The 27,474-nt window shown below is 40.3% G+C and overlaps 2 protein-coding genes and 1 non-coding gene across 3 annotated transcripts; 1 reads left to right on the top strand and 2 right to left on the bottom strand.

The window, feature by feature from the left end:
- The first annotated feature begins 475 nt into the window (after positions 1-475).
- Positions 476-2,072, top strand: LOC126725450 (photosystem I reaction center subunit VI, chloroplastic). Its single transcript, XM_050430204.1, has 3 exons — positions 476-675; positions 811-937; positions 1,758-2,072. Exons 1-3 carry the CDS (start codon positions 548-550, stop codon positions 1,935-1,937), a joined length of 435 nt encoding a protein of 144 aa, XP_050286161.1. The 5' UTR covers positions 476-547; the 3' UTR covers positions 1,938-2,072.
- On the bottom strand, positions 1,123-1,196 carry TRNAT-AGU (transfer RNA threonine (anticodon AGU)). Its single transcript has one exon. It is a non-coding gene; the product is annotated as a tRNA-Thr (tRNA).
- An 885-nt stretch (positions 2,073-2,957) lies between the features above and the next one.
- LOC126725449 (rop guanine nucleotide exchange factor 12) lies at positions 2,958-6,291 on the bottom strand. Its single transcript, XM_050430203.1, has 7 exons — positions 5,781-6,291; positions 5,383-5,499; positions 4,985-5,139; positions 4,828-4,902; positions 4,431-4,703; positions 4,009-4,329; positions 2,958-3,589 (listed from the first exon to the last, which is right to left on the bottom strand). Exons 1-7 carry the CDS (start codon positions 6,082-6,084, stop codon positions 3,131-3,133), a joined length of 1,704 nt encoding a protein of 567 aa, XP_050286160.1. The 5' UTR covers positions 6,085-6,291; the 3' UTR covers positions 2,958-3,130.
- Positions 6,292-27,474: the final 21,183 nt, after the last annotated feature.

Below are 27,474 nucleotides of genomic sequence, written 5' to 3' on the forward strand. Positions count from 1 at the left end.
TAAAAGATAAGTTTATAGATCAAATGATAAATAATATCTAATGGCCTGAAAATTGGCATTCATTTTAAAAACATATAGAATATGTAATCTAATGGTGAGATTTTTAAACTATAAATTCAATAACAAATTATTGAATAATTTAACATTACTTAGAGTTATAATCTTGAACCCAATCCTAAATTAATTAATTAATTAATTTTATATATATAAATTTTTTTTTTTTTTGAGAAACAATTTTATATATATAATTTCATTTCAAAGTTACAATTAATATTAAACTATCTTATTCAAACGACTTTAAACAACTAAATGCTAAACGAATTTTAATTAACTATGGTCCACATTTTCGTGAAGATCGTAAAAGGATAGGCTTATCCAGCTCCCATCCATGTGTCATCACCTAAATGAAGATCCATATCCCCTCAAGAAAACCCAGTTCCCCACGTGGCATGCCAAAATCCATGCAAAAGGTCAAAAACCCAAGTACCCTTTCCATCTTCCCAACTAAAATTGAAAAAAAGTAATCAGTTGCTCTGAAACCAAGGCCATGGCTTCTCTAGCAACCTTAGCTGCTGTTCAACCAGTCAACATCAAGGGCCTTGGTGGAAGCTCCCTAACAGGAACAAAGCTTGCTATCAAGCCCACTCGCCAGAGCCTAAGGTCCAAAAACTTCAGGTACCAGTATTCAGTTTCCAGAAATGCCATTTCAGTAATTGAGCTTATTTAGTGTGTGTGTGTGTGTGTGTGTAAGTTTGTCTAGTTTTTTTTTATATGAATTGTGCTTGTTGAATGTTGGCGTTGGATATATAGGACTGGTGCTGTGGTGGCTAAGTATGGTGACAAGAGTGTGTACTTTGATTTGGAGGACTTGGGTAACACTACTGGACAATGGGATTTGTATGGGTCAGATGCAGCTTCACCATACAACCCTCTTCAGGTTTGTATTTTTCTTAATCAACTCCATCTGATTCATCTTTAGCTGCGAATGTTCCCAGATTGGACCGATAATTCTTCCATGTATAGTGAAGAAATTATTTTATTTTAATTTTTTCACGTAAAAAATAGGGATATAGATTGTAGACTTAGCATAAAAAAATTAGAAATAAGTGTAAATTAATCATATGCTTTCATTGAGAGTCGAACTCAAGACCTCCCGCTTACTAAACGGGTGCTCTAACCAACTGAGCTATGAAAGCTTTGCTTGTTAAGCTTCTGCAGAATATTCTTTTTTAACAGTGTATAAAGAATACTGACAGTTTGAAAAAGTACAACTCGTTGCTTATAGCCTTAGAATCAATAAAATAAGCGTTAATAGAATAAGGAGTGATTTTAATATGTTATTGATGCTTATTAAAATGATAATTTGCAATGACGGATAAACCAGGTTCTGTCTGATCATTGTGCAAAATATTTAGGGATTATGCTATAACATGTCAAGGAAATGAGGAAAGTAGTTGATAGGGGCAAGAGAGAGAGGAGCATAGTTTAAATAGGGTGTTGATTTATATGAGTTTATATAGGGTGTTGATTTTTATGAGTGGAAAAAACAACAAGAAGAACAACTTTATGCAAGAAAGTAGTTCATAGAAAAGAGCACTTGTTAAGGCATGTATGGTAGGATAGCAGCACATTAAGATAATGTAAAGAAATGTTAGCATCTGCTTAAATGAATTAACTTTAGTTTATTTGTGATATTTCTTCATTCTTGTTTGAACTTTTTCGAGTTATATACCTTATTCATGCGTTTGGACTTGCAGAGCAAGTTCTTTGAGACATTTGCAGCCCCATTCACCAAGAGGGGATTATTGCTCAAGTTCTTGATATTGGGAGGTGGTTCCACCCTTCTTTACCTCAGCGCCACTACTTCAGGCGACGTCCTGCCAATCATGAAGGGCCCGCAACTTCCACCAAAGCTCGGCCCACGTGGCAAGATCTAATTTACTTTCAGATTCTTTTCTTTGTATGTGACATTGTGACTTATTGTGATTTTGGATCTTGTAAGTATGTCTAAAGCCTGTCAAGACTCTCTATGACTATTCAAATGATAGTTACTTTGAGTGCGATTTGGCACATTGCCTATTCTCTTTATTTATAATTGTTTAGCGTTGATAGTATGGTCATTTGATTTGCTGTTAGTCTTTCTAATATGGAATGAAGGGCATATATTGAAGATAAGTGGAAATGAATGCCTTTGGTCCCCAAGAGATTGTAACATAGCTCAATGTGAATGTTATAGCTTGATATAAATTGTTGGTTCATTTCCCAGAAGCTTAAATGCATTTGGGACATCTGGTTAACAAATATTCAGAATGCTAAAAACTTTATCGGCCAACCAACCAAATTTCTAGAGTACCTGTTGTGCTTGAAAGTGATTCATGTATGCTGAACATTCTGCTATTAAGTCCACAGATAAATTAGAATTATGGTTCCTGATCACTCCACTTGCTATTGTTAGTAGTTGAACCATCATTTGGATTTTATTGACGCTGGGCTCATGATGTTATGGTGCCAATTGTGAAGACAACGCGCTATTGCTTTCTTCTATTGACAAATAGCATACTCTAAATGCTATAAGACTATTCTTGCATGGGGAAAAAAGAATGAAATTAAATTAAAGTGCTTCAAACCCAATTAGTTAGGAGAAGTGTAGTACAAATAGACGAGAAAAACTTGCTCTATCTGAGATTGTCGTCAAAATCATATTTTAACTAACTATCAAACTACACTGCCATTGGGTTCTAGTTAGCTCAATTGATTAAGTCTCTGATAGTTGAATAAGAAATTTAGAATTCAATCTCCGTTTACACCAAAAACAGATTGGTGTCTTTATCTAATGATAAAGAGAGCTATCATTAGGAGTAGATGTCATTGTTTATGAAACTCTCTCTCTCAAAAAAAATAAAATAACATTTTAAGCCAATTAGTTTTTCTCATTCTTCCCTATTTACAAAAGTAAGGAATAGAATGAAAGGGTTAATCATAACGCAAATATTGAACAGCAATGGTTCTGAACATTTTACATCTAGAGGTCAGGCTTTCTTCCTCAAGTATTCCTTTTCTAGTCATCTCTCTCTCTCTCCGATTTGTATTCATTTACTCTATTCTTTTTAATCCTCTCCCCCTTTAGTTGTCAATGGCGTGCAGTTGGACTTCTCAAACCACTCAAGTTGTCAAGATAGGAAATCCTCTTGTTGGTCACTAAGTTGGCAAGCTTTTGTATATGATTTTGCTTCCCCTCACCACTTTGCATATGATTTGGCTTCCCCTCACCATCTTTGGATCCATCATCTGAATTTGCTGTTGAGTCCTTCTTAGACTCAGCATCACTTTGATCTATACCCCAACCCATGAAATCAGACAATGTCATTGAACCAGGTGTCTCCGGGTAGTTCTCATCTCTAGGACTGGGAAAACTATCTGGACTTGCATTTTGTGGATAATCTCTTAAAGGGTGTCTTTGAGTTGCCGCATGTGATGGATTTTGAGTGACAAAATCAGCATAGAGTACATCCTCGATACGGGACAGAACTGTGAAGGCCAAGCTTTCTAATATTCTTGAATAACTCTCCAGAACAGCCTGCCCAACATCCTGCAAAGCCAAAACAAATTCCTCAACAGAATTTCATAGGATTTGAAAAAGTTAGTTGAAACGTGCAATAGGTATAATCATTTTTCTTATAGTAGCATTTGGCTGTGAACAAACCATGGATTATGTGTTTCTTTGAGTTCATAAACCCTAACTATGTCTGCTGGAATGATGATCATTGAACTGCCACTGCAAAAAGTGTCCTAGTACAACATATAGACTTATATAGGATCATGCAGAATATATTCATACAATCTATGAAGCATGTGGTTTAATTCAATACAATTATCAAAGAAGCAAGATCCTAACAAAAACAAATTACCATTCATGGAAATTTGTGTGGAAAGGCAGAATGATGTAAACACCTAGATATAAAACTCATTTCAATTAAGGGGAAAATATGGAGACAAAAGTGGTTGTACCCGGTTGAATTGGATTTTGCTAATATCTAGTGAAGATTGAGGAATCCCAGGAAACCGCTGCTTGAGGAGGAGTAAAATGGTCTCAGCTCTCTCTTCAAAGAGTTCTCTTTTCTCCAAGCTCACAGCTGAACCCCAAGCAGATTTTCCATCTTTTTGGTTCATCTTCCTCTTCCATATCACTATGGAAGCCTCAATTCTGTTCTTCAGGTCTAGGATTCTGTGCTCCGATGATAAGTTCATGGTGGATAGAAACTGGCTAGGATCAAAGAATTCCACTGTAATACTCTTGTAGATTGAGTCCCCGAGGCTTGCCCTCCCATTCTGCCATAGCACAACATGAAGGCGAAAAAAGGTTATGAAGGAATTGTTAAGGCACTTAAATTGTATGCAACATTTATATGAGTCTTTTCATATTTCCTTGCCTTTGGGAGGGATTCAATATAGTTTTCAGGGATCTCCATTTCAGATAGAACTTGAGCATTTATGGCCATGGCTGCTTTAAGCACTTGGTTCACACAATCTTTTTGATACTGCAAAAATTTTCTTGACATTTCAGATAGACCTTCTTGGGGAACTTTAGGAGTAGGTAGCCACCATTTGTCATCTTTCCTCTTCGCATTCCCTTTCTCTGATTCATCAGCATCTTTTGACACATAACAGAATTCATTTTGGTCCTTGAAGTTATCCAGACAATCCTGCTTATCGTAAGCTGTTGTTAGATAAAATCATCCATTGTAATTTATTTTAAATAATTATCAAAGTATGGAAAGGATAGGTTCCTATAATTGTTTGTTGAGCATGAAATGTTTTTGTTCTTACAATAAGCATTGCATCAAGCTTGCGCAGAGCAGGAATGTTCATGTGTAGATCAGTTCGTTGCCTTGTCACCATTATCTGTTAAAGCATAAAACATAAACTCCTATCAAGATGCTTTATGAGAGAGACAGAGAGAGAGGTGGGGGGAGGAGAGATTTACCTCCATATTAGCACCATCTTTGGACTTTTGTTGAGAAGGAGTAAATTCAACAACATAATCAGTGACGCATAGGAGCCAATCGATTTCTTTTCTCCACCTCGCTTTTCTTTCGGCTGACATAGGCTCTAGTCGCCATTGTTCACCAAAAACAGAAGCTGCATTGCAATAGAAAAGTGACAAACTTTTTTTCTTTTTCATTTCTCATGTTTTCCAAAAGGAAGCAAGAAAAGAATAACCTATCATCCTAAAACTCTAATTTTTACCAAATGAGCCTAGGAGTGTGTACCAAAAGTGGTGCTTTTTCTTCCTTGAGCCAACAAAAGAAGAAAATTCCAAACATTCAATCAACACTATTACAAGTTATCTGGTGGATGGAAAGTGAGTAGATCTCAACATACCAGCAAGGTTTGTAATGGCATTTGACAATGCCAAGGCTGATGAAACACCTTTCCCTCCACCAGACATATCTTCACCCAATAGTAATTTAGCAAACCTTTCTTTCATTAGCTCCATATCTGAATCAAACACAAACAAGAAAACGGAATCGAATCAGAATCAAGATATATATGATGGACACAATCCATACAAGATATATATTTTGTTTTTATATGTCTCGAATTCATGCATGCATTCAAGATAATTAAGGGCAAAGCATGGGACAAATCTCTTGTATCAACATGTTTGCTAATGACGAGAAATTGAGATAACTTGCTGCAGTTTCTTGTCCAAATGCAAATCGAAAAGTTTCTAAATGTAGCATGTAATTCAATGATTACAAAAACTAAATGTGACTTGCCTGAGGGTTGCTTGTCTTTGGCTTCTGTGGGTGCAGCTTCATCTTTGTTCAATCGTAATTTAGGACCTTTTTCATTTTTACTTAATGTAGAACCAATTTTCTGTCTCTCCAATGGACGATCATATATAGGTCCAGATAGATGACTCCTTGCTGCTATCCTATTATCATCGGTAGGTTCCTCTGTGTCACCAGAATCAAAACTCGTACTCTTTGAATGCCGCCCTGCACTAGTATCATACATCCCTTTGAAATGAAACAATTTAGACTTGTAATCCTCTTTTTCTTCTTCCATTGCCCGAACCATTCTTAATTTTCTCAGGAAAACTTTTACAGAATGAACTAGGTAGAACACATGGGAGTTCGACCTCTTGGATCGGACGGGAGAGGAAGCAATTTTGTCTGTTGTCTTTGAATACTAGAGAGAGAGAGAGAAATGGAAAAAGGATTGGTGGAAAGCCTAAGGTCCAAATGAAGAAGATGCTTTTTTTTTTTTAAGAATTATTTTTTGTGTGTGTGTTTGTGTGGAGGTGATTGTTTGTTGGGTTTGTGTTAAATTTTTTTTTTCTTTTTATTTTATTTATTTAATTTTTTTTTTATTTTTTATTTTTGGTGTTTGGGTTGCTAGAACGTGGGGTGCATGTAATGAGAATTGCGGTGAGTTAAGAGTGATAAAGAAAACAAAAGCTGGATTGGTTTTGTGTTTGGGGGATTTGTTTTTGACGTGTGAATTGGATGGTTGAGGTTTTAATTTGAAGGTCAAATGAAGCTAGAATCCAGGGCAAGACAGTCATGCATGCTAACCACCTCTCTCTCTCTCCGAAATCGACGGTTCAGATGGGTCAATAGGCGGCTCAAAGATATGTGCATATCAGATATGAAGAGGAGAAAAGAAAACAGACTTGTTAAATAAATCTGTCTTATTATAAGTTGGAACAACTTTGTACTAAGTTTTTAATTTCTGTCAATGTGCCATCTGCATATGTCAATTCTTTCTTTTATTTATGTCTATGTTGTAAACTTGTAATTGAATAAATTTTGATTATGTTTATAATATGGGGTTTTTACATATAATAGAACAGAAAAAAGACTGCTATCTCTCTAGCTATGTAACTATTAATCTGAATTGAATCTAAAAATAAATAAATAAACAAACTATTGATTTGAATAGACTCCCAATGACAATTTAAAACAATTGAAGCAAATAATGAATGTGTATATTTTATTAGAAAAAAAAAAATTTTGTTTTGCTTCTATAATTACCACATTATTGATCACCTTGTAAACTATGTTTACTGGTATTGTTAAAAATCTGAGTTTCTAATATCACATTATAGAAAGGCACATTGGTTGTATACCAGACAACTAATTAATTTAGCAGTTATCATATTCTCATGAGTCATGTCACATTGGTTGTCATACACAATGACTGTTTTTTCTAGGGAAGGGCTTGTGTCCAGTGAAAAATTTCACTGGACACAAGCCGCACCGTACCTTATCCAACTAACCTTTCCTCTTTCTTTCTTCTTTCAGTTTAATGATTGGTCTGAAACTAATGGATTCAATTCCTAGGACAGAGGAGCCAAGACTTTTGCAGGGGTGTCCGTGTTCATGCCTAACAGATACAGGTCTTGCACGTGAGTCCTAAGTTTGCTATTTATTTATTTATTTTGAGAATGAGTTCGAAGCATACTTATTAGATATATATAAATAAATAAAAAACAAATTATATTTTATTTAAAAATTGTGTACAAAATGTACACTTCATTAGTAAAAAAAAAAATGAGTACAAGAACCCGAAAGAAATGAGAGAGAAAATAAGGATGAACCAAAAAAGAAAAGAAATAAAAATGACATAAACGAAAAAAGAAAAAAAAAAGGATGAAAAAAAAAAAAAAAAACTTTACTGTGCAAAGACAAGTTCGTCCAAAATACAAATCACTTTGGTGTTCCCCTTTTCTCTCCATATTTCTCTCTAATATTTCTCTCTAATTTGAGAAGATTGCATTTTGGTGGATCTGAGAAAAAAACATTCGGGTTTCACCAATTTTTCCTCCCCTTTACTCTCTCAACCAAACAACACAAAAGTCATTTTATCCTTCCCTTTTTCTATTCTCTCTCAAATTTTTTCAATCAAATGAACTCTTAGTCTAAGTCAAGACAAGGAGAGGCAGAGCCAACCCTAGGATTTAACTTTGGGGCTAAAATTTGTATTATGTATGACGTATGTACACCCAGACATGCCAATATTTGAGACCAATATAAAGAAAAAAAACCATTCATAAAATTACTAAAACTATACCATAACGTAACATAACTAAGAAAAGATACCTATGTATTATATTGCGCTATTTTGTAGAGGTTTTTTTTTTTTTTTTTTTTTTTTTTTAAACTCCTAAATGAGCCAATTTTTTATTTTTATTCAAAGCCCAATTTTCATTTATGAATGGAATAATTTTTAGTGGTATGATAGAACTAAAGTACCATTTATATACATTCTCAAAAAAAAAAAAATACCATATATATATTTTAATTTTAGTTAATATAAATCTATAAAAATTGTTCAAAATTGTGATAAGATTTTGTTATCACGGAATCTTGAAAGGGATAGCTGAATTTGAGGACAGTTGCCCTCCAAAAAAGCTGGGGTTTAGAGAGAGATACAGTAATGAACCATTGTAATTGAATTCTTATTGCTATACCTTCCCAAATCGGTGCAGGGGTATTTATATAATTCAACACTGATCAGTTGTACGCTACTAATAGAATACAAGGGTATTATCGTTATTATCCATCACTTACTAACTAGCTAACTAACATAACTAACTCTAACTAATAACAGTGAAGAAGCCACATCAGCACAACTCCTCAACAGTTTCCCTTTACTATTTATATAATATTTTTTTTTATATGAAATTCATTTCAATCTTTCAAGTTTACTTTCACTTAATTAAGTCCTCTAAGTTTCAAATTTATTCAATTCAAGCCTTATGTCCAATTTCGTTAAAAAATTTCCCTTTAAAAAATATTATTTTCAAATGAAAAAATCTACAAAGTTAATAAAAATATTTTATAGATTTTTTATGTAAGAATTTTTTCAAAAAATATTTTTTTCATTAGTTAATTGCATACTTAATGGAAATTTTTTTAACGAAATTGGACAAAAGACTTTAATTGAATAACTTTGAAACTTAGAAGACTCAATTAAATGAAAGTAAAGTTAAAAAACTAAAATGAATTTCAGTCAAATTTAGAAGGTGCATTTTGTATTTTAGTCTAAAATTTTTTATTATTAGTTAATATAAATCTATAAATTGTTCAAATTGTTATAAATTTATGTTATCACATAATCTTGAAAGGGATAGATGAATTTGAGGACAATTGATTTTAGACTTTAGAGAGAGATAGAGTAATGAACAGTTGCAACTGAATTCTTATGACTTGAAGTTCCCAATCAATGCAGGGGTATTTATACATTTCCACGTAATCCACACTGTTCAATTAGACACTACAAACAGAACACAAGGGTATCATTGTTATTACCTATTACGTTACTTACTAACTTGCTAACAAACATAACCAACTCCAACTACTAACAGCTAAGCCACATTAGCACAGCTCCTCAGCAGTTTCCTTCTATACATAACAATGTCTTAACAATACCTTCCCCTTCAAAGCACTTTGATTTTTAAGCTTTGATTTTTGGATTTTACTAATGTGTGCCCTAAAGATTTTACTAATGTGTGCCCTTAGGGCACACATTAATTTCCATTTTTGGAAAAATTTTTATCGAGAATTAAAAAAGTAATAACAGTTTTTTCAATTTTCAAGAAAATGTTTCCAAAAATAAGAAGTTTAATGTGTGCCCTAAGGGCACACATTAACCGGACTCTTGATTTTTAAGCATATAAGTGATGCTTCGCCAATAAAGCCAAGAAGGTTTGAAGATGCTCAACATAATACATCAAGGTTTGACTATAAACCAAAATATTATCAAAGAAAACAAATAATTGACGTGGAATGTTTTCAGAAGTGAGTATACATGTAAACTAGAAAAAGTAAGTTTTTTATGCTAAAATTGACATAAATTTTTGCACGAGCTTATGCGAAAGCTCTATAACAACTTTGCAAATTAACACATCTTTAGATTGACTAATGTGGGTAATTTTGGAACTTTAATGTGTTAAATTGAGCCATTTTTCTATTTTGCATTCTCTGATACAAATGCCCTTAACCTTCTCATCGGTTGTCATTTGCAACTTTAAACTTTTTTTATTATAAATTTTTTGTATTTGAGATAAAATTTTACTCTAACTTAATTCTAGTATATATGTGAAACTCGCATTGGAGATTTGAACAATTGAACCTCGACTCTTGCCCTCTTACACCCGACAAACACTTATATTTATAAAGTGACCATTACATCAAGAATACACGTAGTAGTACTTTCTCATTCCTTCCAAGGTAGTGCTTTTGAACTGAACTTACAATAATTATGGAAAAAGTAAATATTACACCACATATTCGGAATAATTTAATCTTTTAGTTAGTTAATTTCTTGCAATTTTCAAGCAAATTTGATCGCATGCTCTTACGCTCTTAGCCAAAGATAGGAAAAGCATTCAATGCCTCTCCATTTTTGCCATGGCTATTATAAAATGGAGTAATTTTCATTTTTTTTTTTAAATCCTAAAATTATTTCGTACATGCCCGTGAATAATCCAAAGCTTTTCTCCGTTCTTGCTATGGCTGCTAAAAAAAAGGAATAATTCCCATTTCAAAATATATTTCTTCCTAAAATTATAATAAATAATTTGAACAAGCCCGTGACTAATCCAAAAAAACAAAGTTATTCCAATTTTCAAGATGCCCGTGGGGCTGTGACTAAAAATTAAAATTTTCCCAGCTAATCCTCTCCCGTGTCCGTGTGCAATGATACTCCACCAAGTTATCTCGTGTCTTAGAATGAATTACCCAAAACGCATGTCTGTTTTATTAAAATAAACCAATCTAACAAAAAAAATGCAGATTCCCAATTCCCATCCAATTAATTATTTCCCCCATATGCTAAGAGAAACAATTTTTGAATATTAGTCAATGCTGAGGTAGGTAATTGTTAATCCAGTAAAAATTGTGGTGCCCATCTTTTTTACTTGAGCAATGAGATTCCTCATATAAGATTATTAACATTGCCTAGCCTCTATGGTATCACAGTTAATTGTTAACTGCTAACAAGTTATTTTTCTTACCTAATTATTAACAACTAGTATCATTTTCTTTTTCTCTATTCCTTTCCATCTCCTCCTCGTTTTAATGTATTATTCATTTACATTATTTTATGAACTCTTAAACAGATTACTAATATTTGTACCAATAATTTTTCTTAATCTAAAAAAAGTATAAAAAAAAATAAAAATAGAAAATAAACAGACCATGCTTCCCTACAATGAAAAAGAAAAAGGGCCAGCTAATGAAATCATTATTTAAAATACATTACCTATTACTAAAGATAGAAAGAAAAGAAAAGTGCATTGACCCTAGTGTATTTCTTTATATATTTATGGGTAAAATACAAAAATTCACCCTGAAGCTTTGTGCTAATACTAGGTAGTACCATCAAGATTTAAAAAAAAATCTAATGTGTTCCATAAATACAAATGATACTTAATATTGTTCAGGGGTGGCCCAAGGCCTACGCCTAAGGCCCACTGCCAAAAAAAATAAAATTACCCTTAATGAAAAAGGCCACCTCTTTTGTTATAGGGATAATTACACATTATCCATTTGTGGTTTACCTCTAATTCTAAGTGCCTACCCGTGGTTTGAATTTTGACACTTTGCCCACCTGTGATTATCTCCGTCTATGTGCCGTGTGCCCACCTCTGTTAAAATTAAGGGTAAATAGGTATTTTTACACCCGTTTTATGTCTCTCTCCTCCCAAAAAAAAAAAAAAAAAAAAAAAAAAAAAAAAAAAAAAAGAGAAAAACAAGATTAAAATATAGTATTGGTTTCTCATTATTCACAAACATGAAGAACATACACAAACATGAAGAACATAAACCCAGAAAACTAATACAAATCAAATGAAGCAAAACCATGAGAGAAGAACAAACTAATACAAATCAAATGAAGCAAAACCATGAGAGAAAGAGAGTTCTTCATCATCTTCCTCATACTTATTTTTTGTGCCTGTACTAAGAAATTTATTAAAATCAAAACATAACACAATTTACAACATGAAGAACATAGACCCAAAAAAATCAAACTCAAATCAACCTCCACAAATATATATTTACCTTGTTGTCTCTCTTTCACCACAATGATTACTAATTTGTTCAAAGAAAAAAAAAATCAAATGGCCGACCACAACAAACCCAGCCATGGCCGACCACTCCAAACCCCAAACCCAGCCATGGCCGACCACTCCAAAGCCAAACCCAGCCATCCATGGCCGACCACTCCAAAGCCAAACCTAGCCATGGCTGACTACACCACAACAAACCCAGCCATGGCCGACCACTCCAAAGCCAAACCCAGCCATGGCCGACCACTCCAAACCCTCCCAGATCTAGCTTTTCTCTTGCTCTTCTAGCGTTCTTTTCACCCACTACGAAGCCATGGCCGAAGCAATCCTTTATGGCGCTGCACAGAAAATCATCAAAAATTTGGGATCCCAGATTTTCCAAGAGATTGGATTGCTCTGGGGTGTCCAAGACGAGCTTGAAAAATTGAAGAACACAGTGTCCGAGAAAGAATTGGAGCATCATTTACAGCAGAGAATATATATATATATATATATATATATATGTTTAGAGATGATCGGTCACAAAAAGAATAGTGGACACAAGTCACAAGAAGAAGAGATTGAATTGGATAACTTCATATTCATGATTAAAAGAATAAGAAAGTGTGCAATCGCATGCTCAACCCCGTGCTTATAAACTCTCACATTATTTGACGTTAACAGCAGAAAAAGGTTCCTTCCAAAGCGTATCAACTTTTAGCAGCTGCCATCTGCATAATGCTAAATTCGTATCTCAAAAATGGGTTTTTCAGCTAATGGGTTTTTCAGCTAATGTCGCCACTTCGATCAATTTATTATTTAAATAAATAAATATAAAAGTAGGGGCTGTTAAACTTTTGTTAAGCTTTCAAAGTTGCCCCACTAAAGCAGTAGCGATGATTTTGTTTGTGTATGTTCTTCATGTGTTTGTGTATGTTCTTCATGTGGGGAGTGTTTTGATCTGTTTGGGGTTTTGTTTTTACATTTTCTGTGTTAGAGTAACGGAAAATAGAGAGGTGGGCACACGGCACATAGACGGAGATAATCACAGGTGGGCAAAGTGTCAAAATTCAAACCACGGATAGGCACTTAGAATTAGAGGTAAACCACAGGTGGGTAATGTGTAATTATCCCTTTGTTATAAAAAGCCCAAAGTTTTATATTTATCGGTTGTGCACTTAAAAAAAAAAAAAAATAGTGATACTAAGAATACCACAAATTTTACCATAGGTTTATAAATTGGCACGTCACCCAATCACAAAAAAAGTAATTTAAACATTTATTAATTAAATTGATGAAATTCATCAATAATAGTTATTGTTACATCATATTGTGAACATTTTATAATGTTTTTATCGTATTTTTTCTTTTCATTTTTATCAAGACTTCCAAAGTTTGAAAGCCTAAAACGTTTCAAAAAATATTGCAAAGGTGTTAAGTCATCAATTATAGATTAATCTCTCTTAATAGTTTGAGACTTTAATTTTTGTAACCTACAAAACCACATACCAAATAATATATATCTCTCTCACTTAAAAACAAAAGCTATTATCAAGAGCGGACGCCATAAGTTAAAACTCTTCTAAAAAAAAAAAAAAGATATATAATTAGAAATTAGATTACAACTTTACTTAACTATGCATTGTCATATATCAAAAATAAAATATCTTTTTTAATCATAATATATTTTTATTAAAATTTATTATTCAACTATGATATTCAATTCTCTATATGAAATTAATATTAGTTTAGTTGGTATTATTCATTAAATTATGTATTTAATGTATCAAATTAACTTTAATTTGATTAGTGTAGTTGCACGATTTTCCTGGCCCAAACCCTATTGATCAGGCCCTGGCCCAAGGCGCAACACACAATAAATACTTGTAGAGGATGGGTCAAAGAACTTAGCCTCAGTGAGCTTAGTCGGCCTGAGGTATGGAAAATGTTGTTGCAGGAATAAAAACACCAGAATGGATACTCCACAGAAGATTCTATTTCCTGAGTGCTGAATACATTTTTTCCGTCCCCTTCTTTGAGGGACTCCATTACATTATATAGCTCTCTCATTCTTATCTGAACCTTACACTTGTTGATCATCTAAGCCCCCACTTGAGCACCTGTCCTATCAGACACCTTTATCACTCCCTTGTGAGTTGCAGTGGCCAAGGTAGTATTGTTCAGGGGTCTTTTCCTCATTAATACGGCCAAGAGGGTGGTTGTGACACATTTAATGTGGTGGTAGCAGCTTTCCATGAGATATTTTGGGTTTTATTCTTTTTTATATGCTTGGAGGATGAGCTGCAGTGGTTGGGGCGAGCTTTTGGTCTGGACTTCGTAGTGTCCGAGGAGGTGTTACTCATCGGACAGGTTTCTTTTACCGCAGTTGGGTTTGAATAATGTTTTGGCTATAACTTCTCCTCGGACACGATGCTTCTCGGACGGGCCTGTATTTAACTAGCCCGTTATTTTGGGCCGGGCCCCACAATAGCCCCTCAAAACTCCGGTTTTTATCTCCTTCCGAGGAGAAAAGCGGGGTTTTGATGTCAGTGAGAGGATGGAAGTAAGGAAGGCTTGGGGCGCGCGTGCGGGCAGTTACTTTGGACGCGTTACAATTTACGAGGCGCGGCCATTTACTTCCGGAGGCTTTTTGTCCCCTTCATCCAACGGTGAGACGTGGATCGAACGGCCATCATTATTTCTCGACTTTTTAGGCAAGGTAGATCTTTTCTCTCTCCTCCCGGCTATATAAGACGTCAAACAGGCTCCCTTTTTCTTTTTTTATCCGCACATCAGAATAGAGACCTCCAGAGAACTCCAGCGCCCAGAAATCCTTGAGCACATCCTTTCTTCAGATCTTCATAGTCGTTTCTGCGAAGCACCCTCCATAGAAGAGCTTTCCGATCACCTCATCGGTCATTTGAGAAGATACCTGTAAGTTCCGTTCGCTTTGTCGCTTCGATTTCTTCCTCGGACTTTGTTTTTCCCTCGGTCTTTATTTTCATTCTTCCAGTACAGCTCAGATGGGTAGATTCGAAAAATTAGTAAATACTCCGGCCGCTATGGAGGCCTTTAGGGCAAAATACCACATTCCCCCGGGGGTGGGGCTACAGTACTGTCCTCTTGAAGGAGTATTGACAGATAGAGGCGAGGGAGAAGTTGTTATCCCCATGATTGCTTTCATAGAGGGAGGGATGACACTTCCCATGCGTAGGATTACAAGGGAATACCTGTTCAACCATAGGTTGACGCCGCATCAGTGTGCCCCAAATATGTTCAAGATACTAGGCTGTGTAGATGTCTTAGACGAGCGGATGAATCTAGGCCTTACTTGGCACGACGTGGTTTATCTGTACGAGTGTCACCGCCTCGAGAGTGGAGGGTATTATCTTAAATCCCGATCCAAGGTTGTTAGATTGATCTCTTGTCTTCCAGTATCCAATAAGACCGTGAAGAATGATTTCCTTATTGCTTCGGGGGAGTGGTTCAATGGTATTCATTGTCCGACTCGGGTAGGAATCCCAGGTGCGGCGTCTTTAGGGCCAATCCTTTTGGGGAAAGGGTTTAGTATTGGGGGGTTATTTTTCTTGCTTTCTTTACACTTGGAGAATTTCATGAACTAATCCCACTTCTCTTGGATGTTTGCAGATAAAGTTCACGTCGCTCCTCGGCTAAACTTTGTGAATGTGCCGGCGCTGAACTATCTTCTGAGGTTGGAAATTTACGTTACTGAGGACGGACAGTTACGTGCGGCTCATCTGGTTCTGGGCTATCAACCTCTAAGCCGCTCTTTCCAAGCTATTGGTCACGCCATAAGGGCTGGCAGTCCGAGGTTGGCTAGGATTGACGTGTCTAAGACCGGGTGCCTAGCTCAACGTGATCTTCCACCAGTCGTACTACCCGGCGTCTGACATCCCTATTTAGCAGAGCAACTACCTCCGCCAGACGAGCCTGGTGTTGCTGTTCCAGTTGAGGGGCAAACCGAATCATCTCGTCTTTCCCTTGAGGAAGAAATAGACGAGTTTTATTTTGAGGAGGAAGTTCAGCAAGACCCCGTGGTTGAGCTTTCTGATCCTGAAGGAGAGCAGGACCGTAATTCCGTGGTTGGTGGTCCAATCATAATAACCTGCTTGGACGACTCCTCGGACGGAGAAGGAGGTGATATGGGAAAGTCTCTGCGAGAATTGATGTCCAGCCGAGGAAAAGGTCAGTCCTCAAAGGCGCCTGCCAAGGCACAAACCCAAGACCCTCCTCCAATCGCCCCTCAAGTCCCTACTGACCCTGGCCTCAAGGCTATCCCCGACCTAAAAAAGAAGAGGCAGACTGACATTCCTGAGGAGGGTGAACTGGTTTCCCGACCTGCTAAGCAGTAAAAGGCTACAAAGGGACAGAGGAGTAAGAGGGCAAACTCCTCGGAGAGCAGGGACGAGGAGAACCGTGCTGAAGTGTGCGCTACTTCGCGTACATGGAGCCCTAAGTTAGAGTTAGATGGGGTTGCCATCCCCTACAACTCGTCGATCCGAGAGTACAACCGAGGCCGAGCAGGGTACGTGGCTGATGCCTTAGAGCAACCCCTACTGCTTCCTCGGGATATGGAGGCCTATAGGCGGTTCTCTCAGCCCGAGATTTTCCTATCCCTCAAAAGGGATCTTGCGATGGTAAGTAATCCTTTTATTGTTTTATTAATTTATTTAACCCTGTTAAATTCTGAACCGATCTTGTTTCGTTCGCAGATTACTCAGCAGGTATTTGTGGCTGAGGAATTTTGTCGTGATAATCGCAGTCGGGCTGAGGCTGAGACTCAGTCTCGGACGGAGATGGAGAAAGCCTTGGGGTCCCTCAAGCACGATCACCTTGAACTCTCGGAGAAGTTCAAGGAGTCGGAGAAATGGCGCAAAAGTGCTGAGGCTGGTTTGAAAAGTGCCGAGACCCAGGCAGAGGACCAGCGCAAAGAGCTATATTCGACCCAGATCAACCTTGCCACCGAGAAGCAGGCAGTGCTGGATCTCAAGACTGCTCTGCAAAAAGTTGAGGGTGAGCTGCGGCGGGTCAAAGAGGAGGCTCAGTTGATCCGAGAGGCTACGGAGGCTGAAAAGAATGCTGCTCGCCAGCTCGGGGTCCAAGAAACGGAGGCTAGGCTATCCGAGGAGATCCCCGAGGTGTGCAGGGACTATTGCAGCATCTCATGGGCTCAGGCCCTTGATGCTGCAGGAGTTCCTGCGGATTCGGTGCTAAGACTGCCTGAGAACGTTTTCTACCCTCAGGAGATCCGAGAGAATCCTGACGGTGTCCAAGCAGCTTCTGAGCAGGATTTGACGGTGCCTGATGCTGTCCCCGTGCCTGACAAATCGAAGGATCCGGCTGCGGACCCTACCATCGAGGTTCCTCCTCCTCAGCTAGAGCAGAAAGAAGATCCTCCCGCCAAGGCTTAGCTTTTAGGCTTTTTAATTTTTATATTTCCTTCCTCTCTTTATTATTATTATTTTTTGAATGAGAGTCGTCCTGCTTTTGCGCTCTTTTGTAAGGACCTCTCTTTTTGTATTGATCTCGGAATATTAATATAGAATGTTTCCTTCGTTTTTATGGATTTATGCTAACACCATCCCTTTATTTAACGCTAATAACGATATAAACGGTCAAGGTGAAGAGGATGTCATGTAGCGAATTTGAATGAGGGTTGCAATGGTGCTAGACTGCGCGCACGCCTTAAAATGATTTCCCTTAGATAATAGTTTTCCAAATTGTCATGAGTAATAATTTCCCATAAGTCTGTGGTCCGAGGATCCATGCAGGACTTAGGTTCTGTTTAAAACTTGTATAAATTGTCATGAGTAATAATTTCCCCTAAGTCTGTGGTCCGAGGATCCATGCAGGACTTAGGTTCTGTTTAAAACTATGAATAGTCGCCATAAGTAATAATTTCCCCTAAGTCTGTGGTCCGAGGATCCATGCAGGACTTAGGTTCTGTTTAAAACTTGTATAAATTGTCATGAGTAATAATTTCCCCTAAGTCTGTGGTCCGAGGATCCATGCAGGACTTAGGTTCTATTTAAAACTATGAATAGTCGCCATAAGTAATAATTTCCCCTAAGTCTGTGGTCCGAGGATCCATGCAGGACTTAGGTTCTGTTTAAAACTTGTATAAATTGTCATGAGTAATAATTTCCCCTAAGTCTGTGGTCCGAGGATCCATGCAGGACTTAGGTTCTGTTTAAAACTATGAATAGTTGTAGATAGATCAGCAGGCAGAGGATAATCACGAAACAAAACATGGGCGAAGCCATTTTCATTAATAACAATATCTTCTGAGGTTATTTACATTCCATGGTCGAGGTATGGTTTTTTCATTCAGATCTTCTAGGTAGTAAGCGCTTATCCCGGCCACGGATGTGACACGGTATGGTCCTTCCCAATTGGGTCCCAAGTTGCCCCAAGAGGGGTTTTTTGCGCTGCCGAGAATCTTTCTCATCACGAGATCACCCGGACCTAGAGGTCGCAGCTTAACATTGGCATCATACCCTTGTCTCAGCTTCTGGTGATAATAGGCCATATGAATCGTGGCTTTTTCCCTTCTTTCCTCGGCTAGGTCTAGACTTCTTCCCAATAACTCGTCGTTACCGTTTGGGGTAAACGAGTTAGACCTCAGTGTGGGGAAGTTGTTCTCGATTGGGAGCACGGCCTCAACCCCATATGTCATCGAAAAGGGGGTCTCACCGGTTGAACGTCGCGGCGTTGTCCGATAGGTCCATAAGACGTGCGGGAGCTCTTCTACCCATCTCCCCTTTGCCTCATCCAGTCTTTTCTTCAGTCCGTTCACTATGACCTTGTTCACAGCCTCGACTTGCCCATTTCCTTGGGGGTATGCGGGGGTGGAATATCGATTAATGATCCCAAACTCGCGGCAATACTCCCTAAAGCTCTTACTGTTGAATTGAAGACCATTGTCGGAAATGAGTGTACGTGGAGTTCTGAAGCGGGTGATAATGTTCTTCCAGATGAATTTCTGGGCATCCACGTCCCTAATGTTGGCCAAAGGTTCAGCTTCCACCCATTTAGTGAAGTAATCGGTTCCGACTATTATGTATCGCTTGTTCCCCACAGCTTTGGGGAAAGGTCCGACAATATCAAGACCCCATTGTGCGAACGGCCATGGGCTAGAGAGTGGGTTGAGAACCCCTCCGGGTTGGTGGATATTCGGGGCAAATCTTTGGCACTGATTGCACTTTTTAGCGTATTCTTGGGCCTCTCTTTGCATGTTCGGCCACCAGTATCCTTGGGTGAGTGCCCTGTGCGCCAGCGACCTTCCTCCGGTGTGACTTCCACAAATTCCCTCGTGTAACTCTTCAAGTAGAGACTCGGATTCTTCTGGATGTACGCAGAGTAGGTACGGTCCAGAGTAGGAGCGCCGATATAGTTTGTGGTCGTCTGATAGCTAGAACCGAGGAGCATTTCTACGTATCTTCTCGGCCTCTAGTTTTTCTTCCGGTAAGATATCATCTTGGAGGAAGTTCTTTATGGGGTCCATCCAGCTGGGACTCTGTCTGATCTGATGGACATGGGCCGGGTTTCTGCTGATGGGACTCGCCCTGACTAGATCTTCAACAAGGATCATTCGTGGCAGATTATGCGCCGAGGACGTGGCAAGAGTGGCCAGCGAGTCTGCATGAGTGTTTACACTTCTAGAAACGTGCGTCAGATTGAATGACTCAAAACTCGTCTGCAGGCGTTTGACTTGTCCTAGATACTCTTGCATCCTAGCATCTCTGGCTTCCAGCTCACCCCTCACTTGTCCGACGACCAACCTGGAGTCCGAGAATACTTCTATTACTCTTCCGCCCAATCTTTGAACCATTGTCATCCCTTGAAGTAAGGCCTCGTATTTGGCTTCATTGTTCGTAGCCGAAAATCCGAGCCTCAGCGATTTTTTAATGGCGGCACCGTCTGGTGATATTAAAACTATCTCAACTCCAGATCCTCTCTGGTTGGCCGCGCCATCCACGTAGACCTTCCAATGCAAGGTCCCCCCTGCTGAAATTACGCCAACCGATTTTCCATCCATGTCTTTCTTCTCGGTTATTGTTTCTATAGAGGGTTCAGCAAACTCCGCTACCAGGTCTGCGAGGACCTGACCTTTGATGGAGGATCTAGGCATATATTTAATATCAAAGGCTCCCAAAAGCGCACTCCACATGGCGATCCTTCCTGTGTAGTCAGCGCTTCGAAGCACTGCTCGGAAGGGAAGCTGAGTTAGAACGATGACCGTATGCGCCTGAAAGTAATGAGGGAGCTTCCGGGTGGCATGTACTACCGCCAGAATTGCCTTTTCTAGAGGTAGGTATCGCACCTCGGCCTCATGTAATGATTTGCTCACATAGTACACCGGTCGCTGCACCCCATTATCATCTCGTATCAGTACCAGGTTTACGGCATGAGGAGCTACAACGATGTACGCAAACAACACCTCATCTGCCTCAGGGCTGGACATGATGGGGGGTCGTGACAGATATTCCTTAAGCTGCTGGAAAGCCCGAACACAATCCTCCGACCATTCAAACCTTTTCCACTTATTTATCAGGAGGTAAAAAGGTTGACATCGATCCGCTGACCACGATATGAACCGGTTTAGTGCTGCAATCATACCAGTGAGCTTCTGCACTTCCTTCGGGTTCCGAGGAGCCTGTAGGCTGTTTATTGCTTTGATTTGATCGGGGCTCACTTCTATTCCCCTATGGGTTACCATGTACCCTAAAAATCTCCCCGACCCGACCCCGAATGAACATTTGGAAGCGTTCAACCGCAACCGGTGTTCCCTTAAGATAGCGAAGATTTTTTCGAGGTCTTTCACGTGCTCGGACACCCTTTTACTTTTTACAACCATATCGTCTATGTAAACCTCAATGATCTTGCCCAGCTGTGGTTCGAACATCCGGGTCATCATCCTTTGGTAGGTTGAGCCTGCGTCTTCAGCCCAAACGGCATCACCTTATAGTGATAATTTCCGATGGGCGTCATGAAAGCCGTCTTCTCCTGGTCTTCTGGCGCAAGGGGGATCTGATGATAGCCCTGGAAGGCGTCCAGGAAGCTCATCCGAGGGTGACCCACGGTTGCATCCACCAACTTGTCGATTCGGGGTAGGGGGAATGGGTCCTTTGGGCACGCCTTGTTCAGGTCCATGAAGTCCACGCAGACCCTCCACTTCCCTGTCTTCTTCCTTACCACCACCGTGTTTGCCAACCATTCGGGGTAAAAGACCTCTTTAATAGCCCCTGCTTTTTTCAGTTTTGCCACCTCGTCTCTTACGGCACTAGCATGTTCCTTTGAAGGGCGTCGGGGTGGCTGCTTCTTCGGAGTGGAAGAGGGGTTGACGTTCAGGTGGTGACAAATAAGGCTAGGATCAACTCCCGGGGCGTCGTAGGCGTCCCATGCAAACACGTCGACATTTCCTCTGAGAAATCTGACCAGTTCCTCTTTTTCTTGAGAAGGCAACTCAGAGCCGACCTGAAAAAGCTTGTCCGGGTCGTTGTTGACAGCGATCTTATCTAAACTTTCACACCTTATCTCCTCGACTAGCCCGTCCCCTTGCCTAGCCGAGGAGGCTGGTTGCTATGAGCTCTGTGGGGCCGAGGACTCGGCAACGGACCGATGTAAGATGGCGGCAACCATACACTTCCTGGCTACAGCCTGATCTCTTCGGATCTCTTCTACTTGTCCTCTGGATGGGTATTTTACTTTTTGGTGGAGTGTGGAGGATACGGCTTCTAGGGCATGGATCCATGGCCTGGCAACTATTGCGGTGTAGGGGGAGTAAGCGTCGACCACGATAAAATTTACCTCCACCACCTCCGACCCAGTCTGCACGGGTAGCCGGATCTGCCCTTTTGGTGTAACAATCCTCCCTTCGAAGCTGAGAAGGGGGGAATCATAAGTTGCCAAATCTTCCGGCTTCAGGTTCAGCCCCTTGTATAGATCAGGGTACATTATCTCTACCGCACTTCCTGAGTCTACTAACACCCTTCTCACATCGAAGCCTCCAATTCTTAATGTAACCACTAAGGCATCGTCGTGAGGTTGAATAGTTTCCCTCTTATCCTCGTCCGAGAATCCCAGTATCAAAGAGCTTCGCTTTTTCGACCTTTTGGGTTCCCTATGCCTGTCCTCGGAGTGGAGCCGATCAACAGCCAGTACCCTGGGGATGGGTGGCCCAGTTCTTCCTGGTGCAGCGAGGATGACATGTATCGTTCCAGTAGGGGGTTTTAAGGACACATCATTTCGAGACTCTGGTATTGCTTGACCGGGATGGCCGCTCGAGGGGTGCAGAAGGTGACGTAACTTCCCTTCTCGGACCAACTGATCTAGGTGATTCCCTAGATTCCTGCAATCCTCAGTGGTATGCCCATGGTCCTGATGGTAGTGACAGTATAGGTCCTGGTTACGTTTGGAAGGGTCTCCGGCCATCTTTCCTGGCCATCTAAAATAGGGTTCGTTCCTTACTTTCTCCAGCACCTGTTGTACTGGCTCCCTGAACACGGCATTCACTGTTTATGGGTGGCTCTGTCCAGCCTGTCGCGAGAAATCTCTCCTCGGCTAGCTAGGGTTATACCGTTCCGACCTAAAGTCATTTGCTTTGGGGGGAATGACCTTCTCTTTTCCCCTTCCTTGCAGCTGATCTTCCTCCACCCTTTTGTACTTGTCGATCCTATCCATCAACTGATGAAAGTCGGCAACTGGTTTACCAGTGAGGGATTTCCTTAAGCCATGCTCGGTGGGGAGGCCGCTTTTGAACGTGCTGATAGCAACGTCATCATGGTTGTCATCTAAGTCGTTATACACCTCCCAATATCTATCCGAGTATGCTTTCAAGGTTTCTCCTTCGTGCATGGATAAGGACAATAATGAACTAAGGGGTTGAGGGACTCTGGTGTTAGTGATAAAACGGGAGCAGAAAACCTGAGTGAGCTGCTTGTAGGAGCCTATGAAATTTGTCTTCAGGCTGTTAAACCACCTCATCGCCATTGATCCCAAGCTGGATGGGAAGATTTTGCACATTAGGGCTTCATTTTGCGAGTAGATTGCCATTTTCTGGTTAAACTGGCTCACATGCTCTATCGGGTCTGCTCGGCCGTTATAGATGGCGAACGCCGGTTGGTTGAAGCGTCGAGGCAGCTTAGCCCCTTCAATTCTATACGTGAAGGGTGATCTTGAAACCTGGTCCAGCGCCTTCTTCATAACATCGTTCCCTGAACCCTTACTGGATGGGTTCTCATATTTTCGTACAGGGCGTGGTTCCCTTTCGTAGGAAAATGTTTCACTTGGGGGGGTCCTTGACCTCCGTCGGTAACTCGCATCCTCCGCATTAGAAGACTCGTCTGAGTCAGAGGGGGATCGTTTTCGCCGCACACGTCGTAACTCCCTTTTCAGGTCATCTATCTCCCGCTGCATGGCCTGATGACTATTTCGCCTCTGGGACATGTGACTACCTGTCTGAGTGTGACTCTGGCTCGTCCGGATAGTATGCACACTTCCCTCACGATTCCCCCTGCCGCCTGGATTGGTGGGGTTATTTTGCCTCTGGGACTCGGCGGGTTGTGTCTGTTGGGAGTTTGCTTGGTGAGGATTCTCCTGGTGTGGGCCTAGTTTTGCCATACTCGACCGTTGTGCTAGCTGATGCTCTAGTTCTCCCCACAGACGGCGCCAATTGTACTTGCACGATTTTCCTGGCCCAAACCCTATTGATCAGGCCCTGGCCCAAGGCGCAACACACAATAAATACTTGTAGAGGATGGGTCAAAGAACTTAGCCTCAGTGAGCTTAGTCGGCCTGAGGTATGGAAAATGTTGTTGCAGGAATAAAAACACCAGAATGAATACTCCACAGAAGATTCTATTTCCTGAATGCTGAATACATTTTTTCCGTCCCCTTCTTTGAGGGACTCCATTACATTATATAGCTCTCTCATTCTTATCTGAACCTTACACTTGTTGATCATCTAAGCCCCCACTTGAGCACCTGTCCTATCAGACACCTTTATCACTCCCTTGTGAGTTGCAGTGGCTAAGGTAGTACTGTTCAGGGGTCTTTTCCTCATTAATGCGGCCAAGAAGGTTGTTGTGACACATTTAATGTGGTGGTAGCAACTTTCCATGAGATATTTTGGGTTTTATTCTTTTTTATATGCTTGGAGGATGAGCTGCAGTGGTTGGGGCGAGCTTTTGGTCTGGACTTCGTAGTGTCCGAGGAGGTGTTACTCCTCGGACAGGTTTCTTTTACCGCAGTTGGGTTTGAATAATGTTTTGGCTATGACTTCTCCTCGGACACGATACTTCTCGGACGGGCCTGTATTTAACTAGCCCGTTATTTTGGGCCGGGCCCCACAATTAGTATTAAATAATTTTATTTAATTAATATTTACATATATAATGTTCCACATAAATTTTCGCCTTACGCTCTAGATATTAAAGTTCTTTGTTCCTCCAAGTTCTATTCTTCCTTTCATCAATTTCTCTTGACTGCATATGTCTTGTGATGAAGCGTAACTTCGTCAGTCGAATTGAACGTGCCTAGATGGATCCAAATTCTCACCTGGATACCTGCGTAAATGAGAAGACTGCTCCTTTCAAGGTGGTCACCGGTGTGGTGCTTGCCACAACGTCTCCGATGCTCAAGTCAGAACAGGAAAATGCTTTGTAAGATGAAATAGAATAGCAAGATAACAATGAGTGTCTATGTACCTTGTGTTGGCAATGTGAGAGCCTTATATATGTTGCCTTGGATTATAGCCGTTGTGGTGTTAATGCCTTTCTTGGTAACGCCTCCCGCTTAGTAATTGGGCTTCAATATGCTCTCAACGGTCTGTACAGCTGGTTTTGTAACCGTTCGAGACATTATTGGTGGTATTGAATGGTCCTGCTATCCTCGTCGGTGACGTGGGCATCGGTTTGGGCTCGTCTTAGAAAATTACTTCGTCTATATTATTGGGTTCGTCTGCAGTTGATTTCGTCAGTCCCATCAGCTGCTCCCAAATTCTGTGGTCATCGTGACATGTTATGACGACCATAGAAGATGAAAGGTTTTTTGGGACTGTAAGCAACTCTTGGGATTTTGCGCCGTATTAAATGCGTAGTGGCGGCGCTCCATAGGTCGTGGCCACGTGGCACGTCTCAGTTGGTGGAGTTAATGCTCCAATTTGGGGGACTATTGGGTTTCCCGCTGGTTTCCAGTTGTTTTGAGCCTTGATTTGAAACTTCTTCTCTTACTTTTTTCAAAAAACTTCCAATCATTGTTCTGAGTGCTTTCTTTGCTAACCCTTGCTCTACAACTTTTCTCCGGATCGGTGTGCTGCACGGTAGTGCTTTTCATCTCCTTTTTTTTTAGGTATGTTTTTCTTCTTTCTTTCTGTTTTCTTTTTCATTTTGGTGTAGGCATAAACTATGGTAATTTTCTGATTTTTTCTCCCTTTCCTTTTGTGTTTGTTTTGGATTTATTGGGGGTTTAGCTTGTATCTTTTCCCTTTGTGCTTTGTCTAGCTTTCCATGGTTAGTGGTTCTGAGGTTAGGATAGCTTGCCCCTCAATTTCTTTCCTTTTTCCCCTGTCATTGCTCTGATGATTTGGGCGTTCCCTCTTTTGTCCTCTACGATCGTCTTCATTCCTTCCCTTATCTCCTGGCCTCTTTGCATCCCTTATGGCTGCTAATGCGTCTTCAGCATTCATATACTTCTGTGCTTTCAGGAGCATCTCTGCCATTGTCTTGGGAGGATTCTTCGCGAGTGAAGCCACGAACTCTCTGGACCTCAGTCTCGCCTTGAAGGTCGTCAGCTGCACCTTGTTGTCAACTTCGTCTACCTCCAAGGTCTCCCGAGTGAAGCGTTGTACATACGACCTCAGGGTTTCTTTCTATCCTTGTCTGATGGTGAGTAAATGGTCTGCTGGCCTCTTAGGGCGCTGTCCTCCAATGAAGTGGTGTAAAAAAGCATTACTCAGCTGCTCGAAGCTATCGACGGACAATGTTGGCAACTTGGTGAACCATTCTCTTGCCGCTCCTTTGAGGGTGGTGGGAAAGGAACGACACAGTATCTCGTCAGGTGGCTGTTGAAGGTCTAGCGTCATTTTGAAGGTGTTAAGGTGATCTTGGGGATCTTTAAGCTCGTCAAACGGTTCAAGTTGGGGTAGTCGAAATTTCAACGACACCGGACACTCCAGGACTGCCGTAGTGAAGGGTGAGTTTGTTGCCCTGACCATTCTGTCCACACTTCAATCTGTTTTCTCCTTGATTGTGTTCCTCAGTTTGTCTATCTCCTTCCTCATCTCTCGAATAAGATCCGAACTCTGTTCATCTAGGGTTGTAGGTCTTCGATGGTCACTTCTTCTATGGCTATCTCCTTCGTCCTCCAAGTTGCCTTTGGATCGATTTTCCTCCTGTTGAAGCCATAGCTTCATTTCCTGATTTTGTCTAGTAAGCTCTTCAACGGTGGCCGCTAGGGCCTGGACTTGCTGAGCCAAGGCTACAGAATCTTGATTGGACTCCATCTAGATGTTACAGTTGATCGGAAACTACGTTTTCGAATCTGAATACGAAAATGTTTTTCCCATAGATGACGCCAAACTAATGAAGCGTGACTTCGTCAGTCGAATTGAACGTGCCCAGATGGATCCAAATTCTCGCTTGGATACCTGCGTAAATGAGAAGACTGCTCCTTTCAAGGTGGTCACCGGTGTGATGCCCGCCACAACGTCTCCAATGCTCAAGTCAAAACAGGAAAATGCTTTGTAAGATGAAACAGAATATCAAGATAACAATGAGTGTCTATGTACCTTGTGTTGGCAATGTGAGGGCCTTATATATATTGCCTTGGATTATAGCCGTTGTGGTGTTAATGCCTTTCTTGGTAACGCCTCCCGCTCAGTAATTGGGCTTCAATATGCTCTTGACGGTCTGTACAGCTGGTTTTGTAACTGTCTGAGGCATTATTGGCGGCATTGAATGGTCCTGTTATCCTCGTCGGTCACGTGGGCACCAGTTTGGGCTCGTCTTAGAGAATGACTTCGTCTATATTATTGAGTTCGTCTGCAGTTGATTTCGTCAGTCCCATCATCTTGTAGAGATTTCATTATGGGAATTATGTAAGCAAGGGAGCGTATAAACTGAATAGCAAATGGTATAAATAAATTACAGTTTTAGAGATGAAGAAGGAAACCCATGGAACAAGAAAATTCCAAATAATGTTTAGTTTTGGTATATGTTCAAGTTATCCCATTGGGGGTGAGGGATATGTTTTTTTGTTGTTGTTGTAATTTTCACCTTATTAAATTATGTTCGGTTCTCTTTTTTACCATAACGGAAAAAACGGTATTGTCACTTCCTTTTTTCATATACTGTTTAACTTATGAGATTGTCAGGGAAATTTCAGTGCTGATT

Source organism: Quercus robur, chromosome 5 (assembly GCF_932294415.1).
Source record: "Quercus robur chromosome 5, dhQueRobu3.1, whole genome shotgun sequence".
Classification (NCBI taxonomy): Eukaryota; Viridiplantae; Streptophyta; class Magnoliopsida; order Fagales; family Fagaceae; genus Quercus; species Quercus robur.

Bases quoted from the DNA above. Each gene is read 5' to 3' on its own strand.
- LOC126725450 (XM_050430204.1), top strand. From the start codon at position 548: ATGGCTTCTCTAGCAACCTTAGCTGCTGTTCAACCAGTCAACATCAAG. The intron at 676-810 runs GTACCAGTATTC...TTGGATATATAG, and splicing joins CTAAGGTCCAAAAACTTCAG to GACTGGTGCTGTGGTGGCTA. The intron at 938-1,757 runs GTTTGTATTTTT...TTGGACTTGCAG, and splicing joins CACCATACAACCCTCTTCAG to AGCAAGTTCTTTGAGACATT.
- LOC126725449 (XM_050430203.1), bottom strand. From the start codon at position 6,084: ATGGTTCGGGCAATGGAAGAAGAAAAAGAGGATTACAAGTCTAAATTG. The intron at 5,140-5,382 runs GTATGTTGAGAT...ATTGCAATGCAG, and splicing joins TGCCATTACAAACCTTGCTG to CTTCTGTTTTTGGTGAACAA. The intron at 3,590-4,008 runs GTACAACCACTT...TTGGCTTTGCAG, and splicing joins GCAAAATCCAATTCAACCGG to GATGTTGGGCAGGCTGTTCT.